The 21596-nt window shown below is 42.8% G+C and overlaps 1 protein-coding gene across 2 annotated transcripts in view; it reads right to left on the bottom strand.

The window, feature by feature from the left end:
* The window catches only part of CCSER1 (coiled-coil serine rich protein 1), a 394831-nt gene extending 373642 nt beyond the window's left edge, over positions 1-21189 (bottom strand). For both annotated transcript variants that reach the window (XM_063135191.1, XM_063135192.1), the window contains exons 1-2: positions 19818-21189; positions 18049-18236 (exon numbers count right to left, since the gene is read on the bottom strand). In XM_063135191.1, the coding sequence (XP_062991261.1) occupies positions 18049-18236; positions 19818-21150 (1521 nt within the window). In that variant the 5' untranslated portion in view covers positions 21151-21189. The remainder of the gene's footprint in view (positions 1-18048; positions 18237-19817) is intronic.
* Between the last annotated feature and the right edge of the window lie 407 nt (positions 21190-21596).

Raw genomic sequence — 21596 nt, 5'->3', positions numbered from 1 at the left:
CTTAGACACAAACAGAAAGCTAAGATAAAAGGAAGGACTTCTTCACACAGTGCATAGCTGAACTATGGTATTCACTACCACAAGATGTAGTGATGGCCACCAATTTGGATGGCTTTAAAAGGAGACTGGATAAATTGCTAAAGGAGAAGGCTATCCAGGGCTACTAGTCCTGATGGTTGTGTGCTATCTCCAGTATTTGAGGCAGGTCTGTGTGCACCAGTTGCTGGGGAACATGGGTGGGAGGGTGCTGTTGTACCATGTCCTGCTTTGTTGGTCCCTAGTCGACAGCTGTTTGGCCACTGTGGGAACAGAGTGCTGGACTAGATGGACCCTTAGTCTGATCCAGCATGGCTCTTCTTAATGTTCTTATGTTCTTACACTCCAAGTGCATATATGCAACCTAGCCTATCCAGAGGCCTCATACTACCTACCACTCACACAGTTGATTTTGTAAATGCTTTAATCACAGCCCTTCCCAATCGGGTCCCCACCGGCTCTTTTGGATAACTCCCAGTATTCCTGAACGTAGGCCATGTTGGCTGGGGCTGATAGGATATTAAGCCCAAAACTTCTGGATGGCACCACATTGGAGTGGGGCACATCACTGTTGCCAACTTCCCTCCCATTATCACCCACCCACAAACTTGATCTCCATAATAGATAATGGGGAAACATCACAAAACAAGCTACACTATGGGATGGTTATGTCCTATTTCCATGAATAAACTAAATTGAACCCACCTTAGAACAGCCTTTACCAATCGGTGCTCTCCAGATGGGTTGGACTACAACTCCCAGCATCCCCCAGCCAGCTGTCCAACAGATTTGGAGGGCACAAACTTGGAGAAGGCTGCCTACACAAATTGCAATTTGTGGTTAGTGAATCACCAATCAATTTTAATGTTTTAGAGATAGAACCATCTACCCCATCACACATCATCAACAAAAATAGCAAACAGTCCTCTCCCCCATTTCTGAACATCAGGAAAAACATCCTGACCATTAGAGCAGTACTTCAAGGGAACCAATTACCCAGGGAAGTTGTGGGCTCTTCCACACTAGAGGTATTCAAGATGCAGCTGGACAGCCATCTGTTAGGTATACTTTAAGGTAGATTCCTGCATTGAGCAGGGGGTTGGACTCAATGGCCTTCTACAATTTGCCCCGTACACTCAGGTCCTCTGGGAAGAATCTACTTCAGTCAACCAAAACTAGGCTGATGGGCATTACCCAGAGGACCTTCCCTTCTGCTGCTCCAAGACTGTGGAATGGCCTGCCGGTGGAGATTCGGCAACTTGACAGTCTTTTAGCATTTAAAAAAGCAAGAAAGAATGATCTATTCCGGCAGGCCTATCCAGTGAAGTTTTAGATTGCTATGTTTTTAATCAATTTTTAATGTGTTTTATATTCATTGTTGTTCCCCGCCTCGATCCAAGTGGAGAGGCGTATAAGAAAAATATGATGATGATGATGATGATGATGATGATGATGATGATGATGCCCCTTCCAACTCTACTATTCTATGATTCTGTGCCTTTGGCTAGGAGAAGTCAAGCTGCCAAGACAGAGAGATCATTCCAAATCAACTCGGACATCAATGGCTTCTGACTGACACTAATCCCGCTCGGGTTCTTCATGGCCAGCTGCTACTGCCTTTGAATTTGTCTTTGGAGTGGTGGAAGGCAACCAACAGAGGAGGCCACCTTATCTGTCTGCATCCAGCCTGCCTCTAGGACACAGCAGAGCAGTGATGGAGGAGAGTGCTGGGGATGAACATCCTGAACAGGCCTGCCGGATAGTGTGGCAGAGGGATTTTTGCATTGGTCCTCCTTTAAAGGGACACGTGATTTGGGTCTCAAAGTAGTCCCATAGTCATGGCTAACTTAAATTCCATTGATTCCAATGGATCTACTCTAAGTGCAACTAATCTGGATTAGGGATATTCGAATCAGCAAAAACTGAGCTCTCCACATTTTGCCTCAATGCACATTCCAAGTTGTGGCTGTGTCAGATGGCGAGCTTTGATGTTGTTGTTTTTTGCATGGACATTTGTGCACATTTCCCCAAATGTACCCCTATCTACAGTGTACCTTTTTGAACTGTACAGTATGTATTTTCCTCTCATTGATTAAAGCATATTTGTGTGCATTTTTTTTAAAAAAAAATACAGGTTTTTTTTTATGTGCATTTTCCAATTCTGCACCTTTTTTCTAATGCAGTTTTTGTTCTTGCGGTTCCACAAATCGCATTGCAAGATTTGGAAATGTATGGACTTCAATTGCAGATTGCATTTGGGTCTGTATTTCATGCTGGAATGTGCAAATGGGCTACATCTCAGTCAAAACAGAACTGAATCAAATTTCTCTCCTACATCCTTAGTCAGCATCCAACCCAGCAGTGCTGTATACAGTGGGCTGAGTATACCATACAGCTGCCAACACAATTGGTTTGAACCTTCTCTGGTTGGCTTGATATTTTCCAGCAGGATGGAATGATTTAAATCAAGATGAATCATGATTAAAATCACCTAGAGTAAACCCTGATTAAAAGCAAGTTTGCTATCTTTAACTTTTCTATACTGTCTCTCTGTCTTCTGTGGGCACAGTCATGCTCTACCACCACATAAGCATAAAAAACGACAACCACAATCCTATCTAGCCCATGTCTTTGCACATGTGACCTCAGAGAAACAGAACCTGAAAGCTCAGAACCATCAAGAAGCAAAAGCTGGTAGGGTGGTCAGAGACATTTACATGAGATGCAATGAACGCTCATGTTCGATTGATAATAATTTAGAGTGGCCATATGAAAAGGAGGACAGGGCTCCTGTATCTTTAACAGATGTATTGAAAAGGAAATTTCAGCGGGTGTCATTTGTATATATGGGGAACCTGATGAAATTTCCTCTTCAACACAACAGTTAAAGCTGCAGGTGCCCTGCTCTCTTTTAGATCTGGTCACTCTAGTATAGTTTCTGCACCTTTAACTGTTGTGATGAAGAGGGAATTTCACCAGGTTCTCCATATATACAAATGGCAGCTACTGAAATTCCCTTTTCTATGCAACTGTTAAAGATACAGGAGTCTTGTCCTCCTTTTCATATGGTCACCCTATAATAATTCAATGTGTGAATACGACGGAGCTGATAATTCATTTTTATGAGATTGTGCATGTCATCAGATGGGTGGATTTCCATGTTTCCTACCATCACTCTGGCCTCCTGCTGCTGTTCTACAATAGCAACAGTCCCTTTACACGGGGAGAGAAAGAGGAAGCAGCCATGACCATGTGGTCCATTCAGGGGGCATTTATATCACACTGGTTTTCCTGCACACAGCAGGCACATTCCATTATTATTATTATTATTAAAAGACAGATTAAAGGGGGTCCATTTTGTGATGGAAAAACAAGCAGAAGGAGCGGGAGGCACGTGGGAGGCAGATGTTATCATCAAAAGGACGCGCGAACATCCGTAAGTGGGCAGTAGCGAGCGTGCGATAAAACACTCGTCTGATTACGTTCTGTAAGTGTAGGTTTAGCATGTTTGTGATGAGATTTAACTTCAGCTGCTGTTTGTTTTTAAAATGAAAAGATGATTTCTTTTTTTAAAAAATGGGGGGAAATCCCATTAAATTTTTTAAATCAACTTTTTAATTTTTTAAAGAAATCATTGATTTTTATCCATCCTGTTTTCCAGACAGGACACCTGCACTGTGCAGCCCTGCTCTGCCGTCACTGACCAAGGAGAGCAGCCAGACCTCTCCTCTCACACATGACGACTGTCTGTCCCTTGAAAGCATAACTGGTTGAGTGGAGCGGCTAGAGTCCTTTATTTATCTGACACTGAATAAATATTTTACTGCAACCTTGCAAGAAGAAATCATTCCTGATCTTTATAGGCTATTCTTTCCTTTGTATTCATGGCCTAATCAATATTTTGTGTTGGAGCGCCGCGGTATTTTGGTGCTGCCCTAAATCAGTAAGAATGCAGAGAGAGAGAGAGAGAAACTGTGGTTCCTAACTCACTAGCAAAACGCCTGATTGTGTGATGGACAGGGTGTGTATGTGGAAAGAGGGTGAGTATATTGCAAGGATGATCAGAGGATGTAAGTTATCAGCCCACAAATCAATTGGACTGCTCAAGTGTTCAGGTCAAACATCTGGAAATCTCTGATGGTTTTTCCCAGTGTTTGACCTAAAAACTCAAAACAGCCGAGTTCTGCTTCATCTCCACCATCCATGCTGGTTGTTTCCAACTTCCCCGGAGGAGCGGGAAGGAAGTCCTTAGGGGAAGGAGAATAATGGGGGTGTTAGGACAAGTGGTGTAGTGGTAGATGTTGAATTGCAGCCAGTCATCATAGTTGCTTTCCTCCATAGCTATGCTCCCAAGGAGTGCAAAATTGCAGGCAAAGTTGTGTAGTTCCACTTCAACCAACCAGTTCTAGCAGCTTTCATCTAGGAGCTAGAAGCAGGTCTTTTGTAAAGGGAATAGGACGTAATTTCCCATTCAAGACCAAGGCACCCTTAAATACACTGCAACATGGGGTGATATATTGCTGCTGGGAAAATTCATTTCCCACCAGCTACTGTGAGGGTTGCAACTAAGCTCAGAGGGAACAGAGAATCCCGAGGGGGTGGCAGACGACATCAGTGCCCTCATTGATTAAAAACTGCTGGTGCTACATCCGTGCAAACACTGGTTCCACTCAATACAACTCTGGTTATGACTGCTGCTTCTGGAGGCAGCTGCACATCAAAGGAATCCAGCTTATTATGGGAAGTTGTCACTTCATTTTGCTTCACGGCCTGGCATTACAGAGGGATAGTGGTTCCTCAATCTGCTCTGTTAACTGCCCAAAGCTCAGGGTCACTGAAGCTCACTGCCTCCTTGCCTGCTCAGCTTTCCTGGAGTGAGAGAATCAGTTGCCCTCTTCATGGCTGGCCCTTCTACCCAGTGGCCGCCATTGATGCAACGGAGGGGGGGGGGAAATTGCACAATTTTGGGAGCATCCATAAATTGCACACTTCTCCCCTTGATGCATTTACCCTTGCATCACTGAGACCATTAAGGCACTGGTGTAAGGGGAAGGAAGTGCACAATTTACAGAGACTCTCAAAATTGTGCAATTCCCTCCATTGCATCAATGGCAGCCTCCATTGATGCAAGAAGGAGAAATGTGTGATTTCAGCACACAGGATGGCAGCTATTAAGCACTGGCCAGGGGTCCGCACTTGTGTCAGGAGTGCCCGACTGGGTCCAGGTGGGGTGGACATGGGGGGTCCGTTGGATTCTCAGACCCAGCTTGGTGCTCATGTTATTCCTAGCACAAAATGCCTCAAATCAGCCAATGATAGTTAAGAACTTAGTTACAGTAAGAATCTTCCACTCTCTTTTTCACTGTCTAAATACGGTACAGACTCTCAGCACTACATATAACATTCATTCTACTGTTAATAACAATTGTCTTCTCTGAGTAGGACTCAGGTCAAGGGTTAGAAGGTCCCATTATTGTTTTAAAATATTATTATTATTATTATTATTATTATTATTATTATTATTATTATTATTATTTACAACTCTATACCACCCCAATAGCTGAAGTTCTCTGGGTGGTTAAATAGGGTTCTAAACACCTATTTACAAAGGTGCACCAAAGACACTGACCATTAACTACACTGAACCATTGTTGTTGTTTTTAAAAAAGAAAATATCTTAAAAAGCAGATCCAGAAATGCTAGTTATAATTATGGAAACAATAAACGGTGGGCCAGATCCTGCCAGTCAAATTAACAGATGATGATGATGATGATGATGATGATGATGATGATGATGTGCATTTTTATACCGCCCAATAGCTGAAGCTCATAATAGCCTTGTATAAAGTTAAGGGTACTCGTTTGGTATAAAATATTGGTAGGATTTTGGGATATTTGACATACTATAACTAACTAGCAACTGCTCTGTTATTCTAAGGCAGTAAAACAATGCTCAGTTTCAAAGACGGGCCTCCGGAACTCCCTACTGTTCATCCTCAATGCTGAAATACGCTGTATTCTATCTCCTCTGAAAGGGTCCTTCCAGCTCTTCAATTCTTTCACCACACAAACTGAAGTGCTAACGGAAGCACAGCTATAGATCCATATTTCCTAGACAATGAGCCAAGGATAAAACAATTGACGTCACTGTTCAATACTTGGGTAGCCAATGATCTACTGAAATGGAAGATACATTTCCATTTCAATATAGCGTGAATCAATGAACTGGTTCACTCCACGCTTCAAAACATGCACCGTCACTCCTCTCAAAGCATCCGCGCTACATTTTTTCATGGACCCGTAGCTCCATTTTGTGCTACCGGCAGCTCAATGCAGGACTTGGCATTGGCGTCTCCTCCTGTTAGCTTGCCGGGAAATGATAGACAAGGAGAGGGAATCTTAAGGAGGCTCTATATGTAAGAGGGACCAACATGAGAGAACAGAAGATTTCAAAACCTTTTATCTGACACCCTGCTGGAAGGGATTTCAATAAATAAATAAATATTGAAAAACTGGCTATCTTTGAACTTCTTTAGTCAACAGACCCTACGGGCCTCCTACAGTGCTGAAATAAAGATGCTTCAAGAAACCAGTGTAACACTTGACAAAATGTTATAATACCGCAACCGCTTTTTGTTATGCAAGGCCGCTTTAGAAAGCTGGATGCTACGGAAGACTGACATCATGCATCAATGGAGCTTTTTTATTATTTCTATTTCCATATAAGCAAGCACAGCAGTCTTGCTTTAGTTCTTTTCTCCCTCACCTGTAGGAACCCCAAAGAGACGGCTGAGTCTGAGTCAAAGCAACATATTCAGCATAGGTTAGACACTCAGCATCCTAGCTTTATATCTTGTTTCTTCTTATTTATTTATTTATTTATTTTAAAAATCACACACAAAAAGAAGGGGGGAATGTATAATGATTAAGGAACCATAGCTGCTGAATGGCTCTTCCTTTCAAATATGTTCAAGATCTGAATTCATCTATCTGTGTTTTTTTTTTAAGCATAAGTGCACCAATGCCACAAGCATGCTGAGTGGTGCTATTAAAATCAACAAATGCCTGATATTTGAGATCCCCAGGATTTCCTGACATTGTCTTGCTGCTTGTCTCATGCTAAATTCCCATTCACACTTGCAACTACTGCTCATCTTGCCTGAACAGGAAACTTGCACAAATCGAGCAGCAATCAAGCGGGACATTTGCACAAATCTCTCCAAAATTGCGCAAATTCCCTACAGTGGGACTGATCCAGTCTACTGAGGAAATTTGCAGAAATCAGGCAATATCGAACTTGGAATTAGGAATGAGTTGAACATCACCTCATATACGACAAAGACATTCCTGCAGAGACTACAGTGGGGCTGATTCAGTCTACTGAGGAAATCTGTGCAAATCAGAAAATCTGCGCAAATTGAGCTTGGAATTGGAATGAGATGAACATGAGCATATGTACAACAATGACAATTTGCAAACATTTTTTGTGGATATGTGGCCATGCTCGCACCCGGAGCTTCAAAAGGAGCATGCTCGCACATTTTGTGAGCTAAAACAATATTCACATACATCCCTATAAACAGATGAGTTTATAACAGGCATAGAAACGCGATCCAGGATGGCTCCTGCCACACTGCAGGGGGGCTGTTAAAAATCCCAAATGGAAAAGTCCCCCTTCCCAGTTGCCGTCTGCAAGCGATGGAATAACTGAGAGACCCTCATCTGTAGATCTCAATGAATGAGCAGGTTGATATGGGAGAATGCACTCCCTCTTTGAAAGATTCTTTAAAATCTATCTGCGGTTAAGAAGATCACATTGGCTTCCCTGTCAGATCTGTCCTAGGAAGCAGGGACTGAAATGGCAAATCTCTGTTCTATTCCAGGGGAAAGCACTTCAGATGTGAATAATGAAAACACGGGAGGTATATATGGCATTGTGCGCACCATAGCAAAATTTGATTGCCTTTCTGCTGAAGCCACTGTCAGTTTTATTGCAAACAGTGCATATATTACAGGCTGAAAAACTGTCCTGCAGACAGACTTCCCTATTGGATGAAATATTAACCTGCTAAGTTTCAGCCTGTTGCATCTGTAAAAGCTGCTGAGATTTTGACAGATCCTTCGTCCGTTAGTTCTAGAAATCTGGTCTGCCTCAATTACTCAATTGTACATTCCTCTGCCCAGCTCTTTTGTTCTGCTGTGAGTTTTCCAAACAACAAGGGGAGCAATGAATTTGCTACGTACTGATGGCTTGATCTCATAGAACTTTCTATCTGGATGTTATTCCTAAAACTGCCTCTCTGCACCCACCATTTTTGTATTTTGGATGGTGAAATGGTCCCCTTTCTCTCAGGTAGAGTGGCCATACCTCCTACTTTACAGAGCTTTGTTTGAAGGGCTATCAGAGGATGGCCTTCTTTGGAAGGGGTCCTCTATTTGAAGGGTGATTCAGTCTAAGTCTGGTTTAAGTTCAAAGAGTCAAAAGACCCAAGGAAAGGGGGTGGCCTTGAACTTGTCCATCAACTGTTAGCCCCGGGAAAGCAAATGGAGCAGGCACACAAGTCTTCTGGTTACACTTTTAACCACTATGATATGTCTTGAATTTCTACTTTAATTACAGCATTTGCTTTCTGCATTTGCATCTATCCATATAAATTAGCATTGGCTCCTATTTTGGCATCAAAAATAGGAGATTTGTTGAGCCCCTAGTAGACTACAGAGCTGGAGTACTTTGTTTGGCTTGATGGGCCATGGATTCCACAAGCCTACTGTAACTTAGCCCTGCCCCTAAACCAAACATGGAACAAGATTTTTGCCTAATAAAAAGATGCTTCTCTTCCCCTGGTTACACATTTTGCTGCCACAGTATATGCCTTCTTTTTTTGTTTCCCCTTTCTTCTTCTTTATGCCCCTCTCCACATCGCATCTCTCCTAAGGCCCATGAATAGTATAACGCCTTTTGGCATTTGCCTGCACATGCTTAAGGCTAAACAGTGTAGGGCAGGAGTCCCCAACTTTTTGGTTTTTTTGAGTTGTGGGCACATTTGGAAAATTGAGAAACTTCTGTGGGTGCCACCACAAAATGGCTCCCACAAAGGATGTGGTTGTCACATAATGGATGATGTGAGGGCCTAGCTAGTCAAGAGAATTTTGGGGAAAGAAAGAGCAAAGCTAGAGGCTAGGAAGAAAGGGCCAATAGGAAGGCAAAGGAATAGAAGGGAGAGAAAGAGCAAGGCTAGAGGCTAGAAAAGGAGAGAAAGAAGACTGTCCTAACATTCTCCAAGGTTTTTATTTTTAACAAAAGCGGGCAGGTTGTGGAGCGCTTCATGGACTCCACTGTCGATCACTGCAGGAGCCATGGTGCCCATGGGTGCTGCAGTGAGCACCCCTGACGTAAGGGGCATGGGCATGGACACAAGCCTACAACAGATCTGCACATCCAGCTACACCATACATCTTTGCCTGTTCAGCATGATGACCTGGGTGGGGCTCTGTGGCCATGGTCCATTCCTAGAGAACCTGATTCACATCTTCATGCTGAACACGCAAAGATCCACAATGTAGCCAGGGATGTTTGGGAATGGGGCTTATAGGCATGCCTGCACCCACTACACAGTTTGGCTCTACTCATGTTGCAGGAGAATGCCTGCATTGGACATGGGCAATGGTTGGCCACTTGTGTAGAGCAGTGCTCCCATGCTTCAGACTTATTCGAACCATGGTAGGGAACGCCCATCAATTTTGCTGTGGCTGGCAATTTCCCATCATAGTTATAACCTGCTTGAACTGCAGCTCATCGCAGTTGCGTAAAAGCATGAAACCTTTGAACTTACCAATGTTCAAAGTGTGCAACAGCTGTAAGTCTGACTTTTGATAACTACAGTAGGAAATACACACTTGCCTAGAGGAGTCTGGTTTTCTCCAGGGTTTTATTTAAGCATTAACGCTGCCAGGTGAGTTGACCTTAAAATTGGAAGCACATAAAGCGCTCCAGTCCCAAACTGCCATTTTGCAGTGTTTTTTATGCTAATAACATCTGAAATTTAGAACTCCCTCAGCTGAATTAAATAAATGAGGTCCGGAACACTGCTTACCTACAAGCTTGGCATTGTTCTCAATCGGAGAATATTGTTCAGGCCTTTCATAGCAAAGCAGCTGTGACAGCTTGCATTTTAACCAGGATCCTCAACTCCCTCCTGGAAAGGAACAGGTTTCCAAATTGACCGGAGACAGAGAAATGAAATCAGGTCTGCTGTACCTTAGTTAAGTCTTACCAAACCCGCTCCTATGTGATGAATGAAACCATTATCTTATAGCAGGGGTGTCAACATGTGGCCCTCCAAATGCTTTGACCTACATATCCCGTCTGATCTCACTACTGGCTATGCTGGCTAGGGATGACTAAATTAAAGCGGATAGGCAAGTGAGAGTGGTGGAGCAGAGGTGAGGCCAGGAACACCCACCACTTCCAGACCCCTGGTAAGTCTGTACCTCCTTAGCAATGCATGTTGGGAGTTGTAGGATCTTTCCTCCCTTAACACTAGGGCTGTGCACAAAATGGTTGATTCTACCTAAAATGGCCACCAACGTTTCACAGTTCTGAAGCCGAAGCTTGCACAGCCCTAATGAAAAGCCAATTTGTACATTGGACTATTTATTTATTCATTCATTTATTTATTTTATTACATTTCTGTACAGCCCGATAGCCAAAGCTCTCACTATGGACAGTCCTGTTTACGTCTGGAAGCAGGACTATGTTGTCAACTGCTAAGGGATCGATGAGAATCTCATTCCAGTTTATTTTTGATAAGCAATTGTCAACTTTAAAAAATTCTTCACATCAGGATGGAAAGAAGTTGAGAATTGAAAAATCTGAATGCAGGAGAAATCATAATTGACAGATTCATCTGTCCAAGCTCAGGTCCAGTTCTTACATTTAAAGCCCTAAACAGGTCAGAAATCCAGGTATCTTCTTCCACACAAAGCTGCCCAAATTCTTCTATCGTCCTTAGAGGCCTTTCTCTGAACCCCCACATTCTGAAGAAAGGTGGGTGCTGAGTAGGTCTCTCTCTGATGTGCCCACTCCTATTGTGGAGTGTTTTACGATAGGGAAGCTTTCCTGGCACCAACTCTCTTTTCTGTGCCCGTTGAAGACTCTGCCATTTTCCTCATCCTTTAAAATTAATTTTTGATTTGTTTTGATGTTAGAGTTTATTGAGATTGCATTGAAAATCCCTTTTAATTGATTCGTTGTGAATTAGTTTAATTTTGGTTAGTAGTTTATCTAATGTGTATTTACTATTTTTCATTGATATTGCTGTGTTTTGTATGTTTTGGTTAATTGGAATGTGCTCTGTTATAGAGTGCAATGTAATTATGTTGTTGTTGTTGTTGTTGTCATTATCATCATCATCATGTTAAATTGTAAGCAACTCTGAAAATCTCCAGACTGAAGGATGGGATATAAAAGATTGCTAATAGGTGAACACATGAATAAAGAAATTCTGTACAAGGATATCAACCTACCTGTTGGGCCCCTCACAGGTAGTTTTACTCTGATTGCCTTCATGGGGTGGTGGTAGTGATTGTATTCTCATTGTTTCTGGGATATAACTGGAAGCTGGGGTATTGTTCATATAGTTTCCCTCATATGGCAAGCCTGGCTCCAAGGTGAAGGGGACCCTCTGGAAAGTGTTGCTGGGTGCCCCTCCCACAATAATGGAGCCTCTCTATATCTTGTAGGGGCCTTAGCAGCACTGCTGGCACTAGTGGCAGCCATTTTTTCCCATTATGTTGAGTCAACTTAAGTTCCAGGGCATTGTCAAAAACAAAGATGGCGGCCAAGTGCCTGAGAATGCTGTCTGTTGGTAAAAGGCCCTTATTTGGAAGCATATGGACATATGAGGCAACCCCATTATCTAGATTTGCAACCCAGAACCTAGTTCAGCATGAAGCTTTCTCTCTCCAGTTTGTCACAGCATAGCAACCTTGACTTCAACCCTCTTCAAAAATATATTAGCTGGAAATGACGGGAAGAAAACTCAAATCAATGAATGTAGGGAAACTCACAGTGATAATTTTTATTTTCGCTTCCCTGGATGAACTAATTAATGATGCATTTTTCTCTCCTGCCTAGAATGCATGACTTCCTGTTTTTGATAAAGCAGGGTAACACCGACATCTTGTGGAATAAGTAAATTATTGCAGGGATGGCCATTTTTACAAAAACAAAACAAAATAAAGGAGGAGGAGGAGGAGAAGTCCAAACACCCAAAACTTTTGAAAAGAAATAGATGTCACTTCAGATTAAAAATAACTCGCAGCATCATTGATGAAAATACTTTTAGCCTATTCAGAAGATGGATTTAATTTGAATTAGGACTCATTCAGGCTTAGCTCTGGAGCCTCAAGAAAAGAAAGAAAGAAAGAAAGAAAGAAAGAAAGAAAGAAAGAAAGAAAGAAAGGGAAAGAGACAGACGTATTATGCCAGCCATCAACCAAATGATCGGGACCGGAAGCAAGAAAGAAGCAAAAGGCTTAAAAAACAAGATTTAATAATAGGGAGAGAGAGTATTGAATGGTACTCATGGTGTTTTCTTGTAAAAGGGTAATAATTTCATCAACACAGGAAGGAAATTAAATTACATTTCCTTGCAATGAGCTCAGCTACAAAGGGTAAGAGGTACAGAGAGATGTGTTGCACGCACAAAATATACCATGGATGTGTTAATGTTATGGTTGCGCATTCTCTAACACCCAGAAGTATCGTTCAGGCTTTGAGTTACAGCCACATGCTAAAGGCCTGACGTTCCTGGAGGAATACTTCGATCAGTTAGCTGCTTAAAAAAAGAACACCCGTTACCTAGATACTGTTTCATTTCTGCCCCCCGCCCCTTGTAGGTTCCCTTTTGCTCTTTAGCTTAACATTCTGTGAAAACCCGCTATCTTATCAGTCTTTCTGGGTCCAGATATTCCCTTGCCACTAAAGGAAAAGGAAAGTCACCGCTTACTGCCAGTGACAGGGAGAAAACAACAAGGATCTTAAAGGGCTCTCTTTCTTTTGTATCTGAAGGGCATCTTACTTACTACAAAGCTCCTTTTACACAAAACATCTTCTTGGAGATACCTGGAATTAGATAACTATATTTATCTCTACAAAGATGGTTTTAAGAAATGCAATGCTGCCCTCTTCAGGAAAAGAATTGGACTCCAGTGTGTGCTAGTGAAATGGTCCTGCTTAATTTCTTCCAGCTTTGTTATCATTTTCAGCACCTTTCTGTACCCCAAATTTACCCCTTGTTTAAGTAAATGTTTTGATATAATAGGAAGCTTATGATGTGTATGAAGTTGAAGATTTCAGACACTTATTGACTCTGATCAGACGACACACTAAGCCATGGTGGTTAAGCATTTTGAGCTAAACATTATGGCTTAGTGTGTCGTGTGAACCATTACTAACCATGGTGGCTACATAGCCATGGTTGAAACACGCTCACTAACCATTTGCTACAAAACAGTTAACGGCCTAACCATGACTTAGCATATCGTCTGAACAGGTCCACTGGTTTCTTTTACAGTTATCTTTGTGAAGAAGAACAGAAGGTGAAAATGCTTAGTTTTACAAAATATGCTCAAGAACATAAGAAAAAAATACAATGTAAAGAAAGCTGTACATTGACCTCCAGGTACTGGAATGGGAATTGAACATGTCTAGGGCTCTCTAGAAGTTTTGGTTTGAATGAGTGAGAAGTTCTTTTTGATATATGTAAGAATTTACTAAAATTCACAAAGTCCTGCATATCTGAGACAAAAAGGAATTGAGACTTTAAAAAAAATCTAATGTGGGAGAAACAGAAACTGACATATCTGTCCATCAGGGTTCAGGGCTGTGAGTGCTTAGCTCTTAAGATTCTGGCTTTGAATCCCTGTGAACTCAATCATGTTTGTGGTTCTGAATTATGGTGGCTATTTTTTTATTCTGACAACTTTAACAGCTGTAGGTCAGGAAGATACAACAAGGTCCTCTCTTTGCTGGGAATAGGTATTTATTTATTGCATTTATATCTTGCCTTTTTTCTGCCAAGGAACCCAAGGCGGTGTACATAATCCTCCTCTCCATTTTATCTGCACAACAAAAACACTGTGAGGTAGGTTGGGCTGAGAGTCTGAGACTGGCCCAAAGTCACCCAGTGAGCTTCCATGGCTGAGTGGGGACTAGAACCCAGATCTCCCTGCACCCAGTCCAACACTCTAGCCACTACACCACACTAGTAGTACCTATTTGATTTTGCCTGTGTAGACGGGTGAGAATTTCGTTTCAGTTTGGTTGTAATAAGAATTTAACAGGATCCCCAAATTTCTTTACATCTGAGACAGAAAGAACTTGAGATTTTTTTAAAAAAAACCTGAATGTGTGAGGAAGTGAAACTGACAAATTCATCCATCCTTAGATTTGGGGGATTTTCCAGAAAGAGGCCATCTTCTGGTCCCTCCTGTGAAGGGTAGCACAGAGCGAGGCATGGAGCTATCCCAAAGACAGTTTTGCAATAGTCTCTCATGTCACAGAGGTCTGGGCCCCATTCCTCACTTCCGAGTGCCTGTCCTGTGCTACGCCATGTCTTGCTTGTGTATTATAGGCCAACAGCTAGTTTACCACTGTGTGAACAGAGTGCTGGACTACATGGTCTGACTAGGGCTATTCTTATGTTCTTATGAGATCTGAGACAGCACAAAGGAGATGTGCTGAGTCTCACCTTCCCATGCAGTATTATAATGCCCTTACAGTGTTGTCCCACCTGGGACTTCTTCATACAGTTCAGCTCACCACATCTCAAAAAAGATATTGTAGAGATGGAAAAGATACCAAGAAGGGCAGTCCAAATAATCAAGCTGCAACCTTGGGACTTTTTTATTTTAGGACAGAAGGTGACTAAGGAATAAACTAATATTTTTATATATAAAATTATACATGAGGTTGGAAAAAAATGCTTCGAGAGATTTTGTTTCCCCTCATTCTCTCTTAATAATAAAACTGGGGGTCATCCAATAAAGCCAATGGGCAGGAAATTCAAGGTAAACTAAAAGGATTTTGTCACACAACAAGAATTAATTTATGGAGTTCTGTGCCACAGGGGATTAGAAAAATCAATGGAGAATAAGCTTATACACAGCTACTAGTCAAGATGGCTAAATGTAACCACCAGGTTCAGAAGAAGCACATCTGGAAATACCAGTTGATGGGGAACAACAACAGGAGAGAGTTATTGCCTTCATTTGCTGATTATGGGGTTCACAGAGATATCTGGCTGACCATTGTGGGAAACAGGATGCTGAAAAAGAAAAATGGACCATTTGGTCTGATCTAGGAGAGGTTTTCTTGTGTGAACCAAGAATGGTGGCACTCTTGACTAGATGGACTCCTTACTGGACTCCAGGGCTTGGCAAATGTGTCACCTGGTTGACAACATTAGCCATTTGTAGATATGACATGTGTAGCTGTTACAGGAAGGAAGGAAGGAAGGAAGGAAGGAAGGAAGGAAGGAAGGAAGGAAGGAAAGAAAGAAAGAAAGAAAGAAAGAAAGAAAGAAAGAAAGAAAGAAAGAAAGAAAAGCATCTGGTAATGTGTGGTATGTTTCCCAGCTTCATGCACTCATTCAAGTGTGGTCCATCTGAATTAGAAAATCTGTGCAGCTGAAAACTGGAGCAAAATCAGCATCACATAAACTAGGGGTGGGCAAGTTGTATCTCCCCCAGATATTTTAGCCTACAACCCCATCAGCCCTAGCCAACTTGATCAATGGTGAGAGATGATGGGCGTTGCAGGCTAAATGAACTGGAAGGCCACAGGTTACCCACCCTTGACATAAGCAGCGGCAATACTGAGCTGGCAGCATTATAACATCCAGTGGAGGTAGTTCAGGCCACCCATAGTAAAACATAAACTATCTGTCATGGATTTCTACTTCTATTTTAAGTCTTGCAACAATGGTCACCTGGCTTAAGAAATTCACTCAATTGTTGAGACACTCATGATTACCCCTGACAGAGGAGAATGATATTATATCATCCACCAATTTGGATGGCTTTAAAAGGGGCTTGGATAAATTCCTGGTGGTGAAGGCTATCAATGGCTACTAGCCCTGATGGTTGGGTGCTAACTCCAGTATTCGAGGCAGTAAGCCTGTGTGCACCAGTGGCTGGGGAACATGGGTGGGAGGGTGCTGTTGCACCATGTCCTGCTTGTTCATCCCAGGCCAATGGCTGGTTGGCCACTGTGTGAACAGAGCGCTGGACTAGATAGACCCTTGGTCTGATCCAGCATCAGGGCACTTCTTATGTTCTTATGTTCTTATACCTAATAATGTCCAACTGTTTGCAAAGAGCTATTACTAGATTAAAGCTACAATTTGGGTCTATGCTGCACATGTCAGAAGGGGGGATTTCTCCCTAGACATTCCTTTCTGATCAGCCTCTTCCCTTTCTCTAAGAGTCCAGTATCACAGCTAGGGATGTTGCAGGCACCTGACTGGGTCCAAGAGTCTAGCAGACTCACACACACACACACACACCAAACCCAACTCACTAAGCCCCAGTGCATTCGTTGACCTGCTATTCGAGCTCTCCACAATTTAGCGACCACCCAGTAGCCACCTGCCCTTGTCCAGACCCACCATTGTTTGCAACAATGGTGGTTCCAAAAATTGCGTATTTCCAAAGTTAAAGAAATGGCGGCTGTAAAGGCCCCATTTATGCAACATTAAAGGGTGAATGCTCCATTGTTGTGCACAGTGGTGGGTCTGGACAAGGGAGTGTGGCCCCATAGCTTTCTTGGGTGCTTGCCGGGCTGAGCGTGGGGACAGGCAGTTGTGGCTTGTTAGGCACCTGACACGGTTTAGTCCATCAATCTGTAGTCACAGAGAGTATTGAGTACAAGAAAAAACTTATGTGTTCACCACTTACTCAGCATCACCTGGACAATTTTATGCCTGAAAACACTGAGAACTGTTGTGCTATAGCAAAAAGCATCACCACTGGGCTCATAGAGACCAACCGTTGGGACATTCTTCTGACACTATGATATATATCCACATTCTAGATTTTCTACTCCACCTCACAACGCCTCTCCAAGGTCTCAGACAGAGGTGCTAACCAAGATCATTTTAATTGGAAATTCCCCAAATTGAAATGCTGGGGCATTTCTGTATGCCTATATGTGTGCTACCATGAGCCATGTCATTCCCCCCTTAATAGTTCCATTCTGAAATTGTAGACATCAGACATCATTGCTCTGCTTAGTTCACCTCAAGTTTCGCCAGAGAATCAGTGTAAAGCAGTTGCAGTTACTGAGAGCAGCAATGCAGAATAGCCAGGACTTTCAGGACCCTGGACAGATCTATGCTGTCTGGAACTATTAACACAGGAACAATTCTTATCTCAGCAACATGCAGAGGCCTTCTGAAGTCTTCTGAGCTAGCAGCTCTGGACCTGTTGTTAACTCTGCCCCCTCTGAGGAACTGTTTACTTCTTAAAGGGCCACTGTCCAATTCTACACCCTCTGGCTCCTATGGTGAGGACTTCATCGGAGGAGTGGCCACAAAGTCTGAGGAGTATGGCAAAGCCACTTCCTCCAGCTGGAAGGTCCCAGAGTAGCAGATGATGGATGAAACCTTTTCCCCCTCTTGAGTTTTCCTCTGAGGTCAGAGAACATGAAGGCACTGAGGCAAACAGAGAGCAATCTGCCTCTGGCTACCTAATGAGTCCATGGCTGTGCAACAGTTTGAAATCTAACCTAACTCTTTCTTTTGAAAACAAGCCGATTTCATGCTCTGCAAGTCTGAAAATACGCTATTTGTTGCAGTGCTGAAAATTCCCTTTGTTAGCATCAGATCTTAGCATCTCTTTGCATGCCTGCGTGCCATGTTTTAGAAGTTGCTATCACATTTCTGTTCACAAGAAGCAATAATCAGTCAAAGAAAATGCCCCACCATGCTGACTGAGATTTTACAAACTTACCATGCTGTTCATTTTAGACGATGAGGAACCCGTTCTTTGCTTTCGCAAACTGTTCATTTCTTCTGGGTTTCCATCCTTTGGTTTTAAGATCATCCGGCTACTCCCAGCAGTACCTTCTGATGAGGATCTGAGACGTTTTTCTATGAATCTTCCTTCTCGATATGGGCTAAAACTACTAGCAAGAGCCACTGTGGAGAGAGAGAGAGAGTCATACAGTTAGCATCTACATTGCAAACCTCTCTTCACGAACACTTAATCGGAAGAAGGTGAGATGCAGCAGATAAAATCTTGATTTGGGCACACAGCACTGCCTTCAGACAAAACGATGAGAACATCTGAATCCAAGTTGCTGGAAAATGCTCAGGAGAGAGTGCGAAAACCACCAATACATGTGTGAATAGGCCCATCTGTACGAAATGCTTTCCGAAAAGGCAGCAAGAAGTGCAGAGATTAAATTCTAAAAAATCCTTCCCTCTCTCCAGTCACTGTATCTTTTGTAAAATGCTAGTAAATCATAAGGATACTTCTGAAATTCTCCTCATTAATATTCAGTGGTTTCCTGCACTTGTATCTTGATTTTACTGCAGGGGGTTGCCTGGAATTAGGAACTTGTGATGCTACCCTCTCCACAAAGAATAATTGTATAAACTCATCTTTTTTCCACGGAGATGTGCTTAGGACTAGTATATTAGGTAGTGCTTTCTCTTATATTATTAACAACGTTTCATGTTATTTTTTAAAAAAAAATCCTGAAAAATTCTCCAGGCTGTATTATACTTTTGCAGAGTCCTATGCCAAATTTTCTAGATAGTAAGAGTTGTGATGCAGGGACACAAACATGTTCACAAGCCTCCCCCTTCCACGCTTTCTTGCATTTATCTCATTCTTTGCATTGCTCTAGGGGTGTGTTCAAATGTGCATCCTATTGAAAGTAACACTATTCAGTGGAATGAAATCCACATTCAGCTGTGTATTAGGATGTGAATCTAAATGCTTTCGCCTTTCCCAGCCCTCCCCGCTCCACAGTCTCCAGTGAGACTGCTGTTTCTCAGCTGCTACTAGCAGCGGTAAAACAGAGATCTCACAAGCAGGGGCGCTGGTGGATGGGAGGAGCTTTCACCTCTCCCAACCCCCAGAGAGATGACTGGCCCAAAGCTGTGTCAATTGGGCAGCAGAGAAAAGTGGTCGGTCCCCAGGGCTCCATGGGCTTCACTGGGAACAGCCAAGGGCCACCTCCAGATTGTGCACTCTTGCCTAAGACCAAGGAATTGTGACTTTTCACATTAGACAATAGCATTCCTGACTTGAGCCCTGGGATAGGATGTACTGTAAATCATCCTTCCTGTAAGATAAGTTCATTGCTTTCTATCTTTTCAAAAGCCTGGCATCTCCTCTTGCCAGGGACACCTTGTGAGATATGTCTCCAGTAATGTTAGCCGACAGATCTTGAAGGGCCTCGACAACAGTGCCTTTGTCCCAGCCCAAGCATACACAATAATAATAATAATAATAATAATAATAATAATAATGATAATAAATTATTTCTAAACCACCTCTCCATCCTGATCGAGGCGGGGAACAACAAATATAAAATACATATAATATTAATCAAAACACAGTATACGTTGTTAAAAATTCCTAAAAGCATACTAAAAGCATACTAAAAACATCCTAACCCCAGCTAAGTGCAATTTGCATATATTTGGAAACACCTGCACATTTTTAGAAAATGGCACTTTCAGAAGACAATGAAAATTAACCGGACGTACCCTTGGTGTGGTTTATTTCACAGCCCTGCTGCTTTTGAGAGGCCTGTGGTTCAGAAGACAAAGGGAAGATCTTGGACTCGGTTCCTAGGTTGGCTTCTTCCATGTGTTCAGGTGCTCTTATTTCTTGTTGGTCCCTACGTGATCCCTGCGCTTTTGAAGCATATTCAGTTATTTCTCCCTGGTTTAAGACAAAGGGTTTTAATTGTGCTTCAGCTCCTGAGTTTGCTTTGTCTAGGTGGCTGGTCTGTTTCGCAGGAAGCTCTTGCAATAATACTTTTGCATGGTTTCTGTGAGAATCAAGGGTTTCAGAGGCGGCACTAGCTTCACTGAGCAGTAAGTTTCTGGCCCTGTAACTTTCAGGCGATATAACCGCACAATGGGAAATACTTTCCGTAAGATCTGTTTCCCTTGAAAGAAGAGAAGGAGGAGCAGCAACAGGACTGGGGATAATTTGAGAGGTAGAAACATTGTGGGCAAAGGTTTCCGTGTGTGCGTTTCCACAGTTGGGCAGGCCATCAACCTCTGAGACGGAATCTTCGGTCAATGCTAGAAACTCGGAAGGGGTCTGTACCGTGGTCAGGTCAGCGGAAAGCATCGGCGAATGTAAAGAGCTCCCTACACATTCTATGACCTCAGCGGAACACGAAGGAGGGGACTTCTTCAACATGGGCTCACTTTCAACGTTGGGTTTTATATCCAACAAGCAAGAAGATGGCGGCACGCAGGAAACCGACTGGCTTTGAGGGACTGGCTTTGAGAACTTGTAGTGTGTTGAGAAGGATTTGGGGAGGAGTTTCCTCGAGGAATGTTTAACAGAGAACCGGCTTGGTTCCTCTGTAAAGCCAGAGTCATCGCCTTCATTTCTCCCAGACCTTATGCAATTTATGAAGACGTTTTTATTGGTCGAAGGCTCCTTTCCCTTTTCAAAGTCTTCCGTCAAAGACCTTGTTATCTTCTTGCTCCGAGAGCTTCCAAAGCCTACTGAATGCCTCCCTCTGCTTTTCACATGCTCCTCCAAATTGAGCTTTTGCAGGGCGTTGTTGTGGCTAGACTGAGCACCATTCAAAATGCCCACGTTTTGGTTTGGAGATTCGGTTTTCTGTTCACTCGCCTTCTTGTGGTGGAAGCTAATGGAAGGGGTGCGGAAAAGGCTCCTACGTTTTCCTGTGCTACCTGAGCTAGAATTGGTGCTGGAGGGAGAAGAACTGTGAACACCAATGGTATTGTTGGAAGTTGGTGATGACGGAAGGGAATCGTGTCTTCGGCTAATACTTCTCCGGAATATTGGCAACCGGGACACAATGATGGAACGTCTTGATCCTGAGTCCCCCATCAGGACCCGTTGTGCTTGGCCAGGATCAGCCAATATTAAAATCTGTATAGGTGGAAAGAAGAGATGAGTATTATTATTTTATCATCATTAGCACCATCATCACCTTCATCATCACCACCACCACCTAACTGAGTAGGAAAGATCAACACATTCAACTTTAAATTTCTTACATGTGAAAACAGCTTTCAGAGTCAAAAGAAACCCCTGCTGCCTTTGGGATGCCTATTATCAAGTCCACTATGTGTCAGGATAGAGGACCCACACCCATGAGGCAATGTGAGATTGAAACCAACATTGTAAAACAATGTTCCTCTCCTGGAAAATAGAACTGCAAGCAGTTCAAGTTGGGGAACAAATACCACAAGCAAGATTCCTCCTTGTTCTGAAAATCAGGTGATTCCAGGGATCAAATCTGTTGCCAGTGTCTGCTGTTCAGGGTCTGTTGC

This window comes from Elgaria multicarinata, chromosome 10 (genome assembly GCF_023053635.1).
Source record: "Elgaria multicarinata webbii isolate HBS135686 ecotype San Diego chromosome 10, rElgMul1.1.pri, whole genome shotgun sequence".
Lineage (NCBI taxonomy): Eukaryota > Metazoa > Chordata > Lepidosauria > Squamata > Anguidae > Elgaria > Elgaria multicarinata.
The sequence above is the reverse complement of the archived record's forward strand: the minus strand, read 5'-3'. Positions and strand labels throughout refer to the sequence as shown.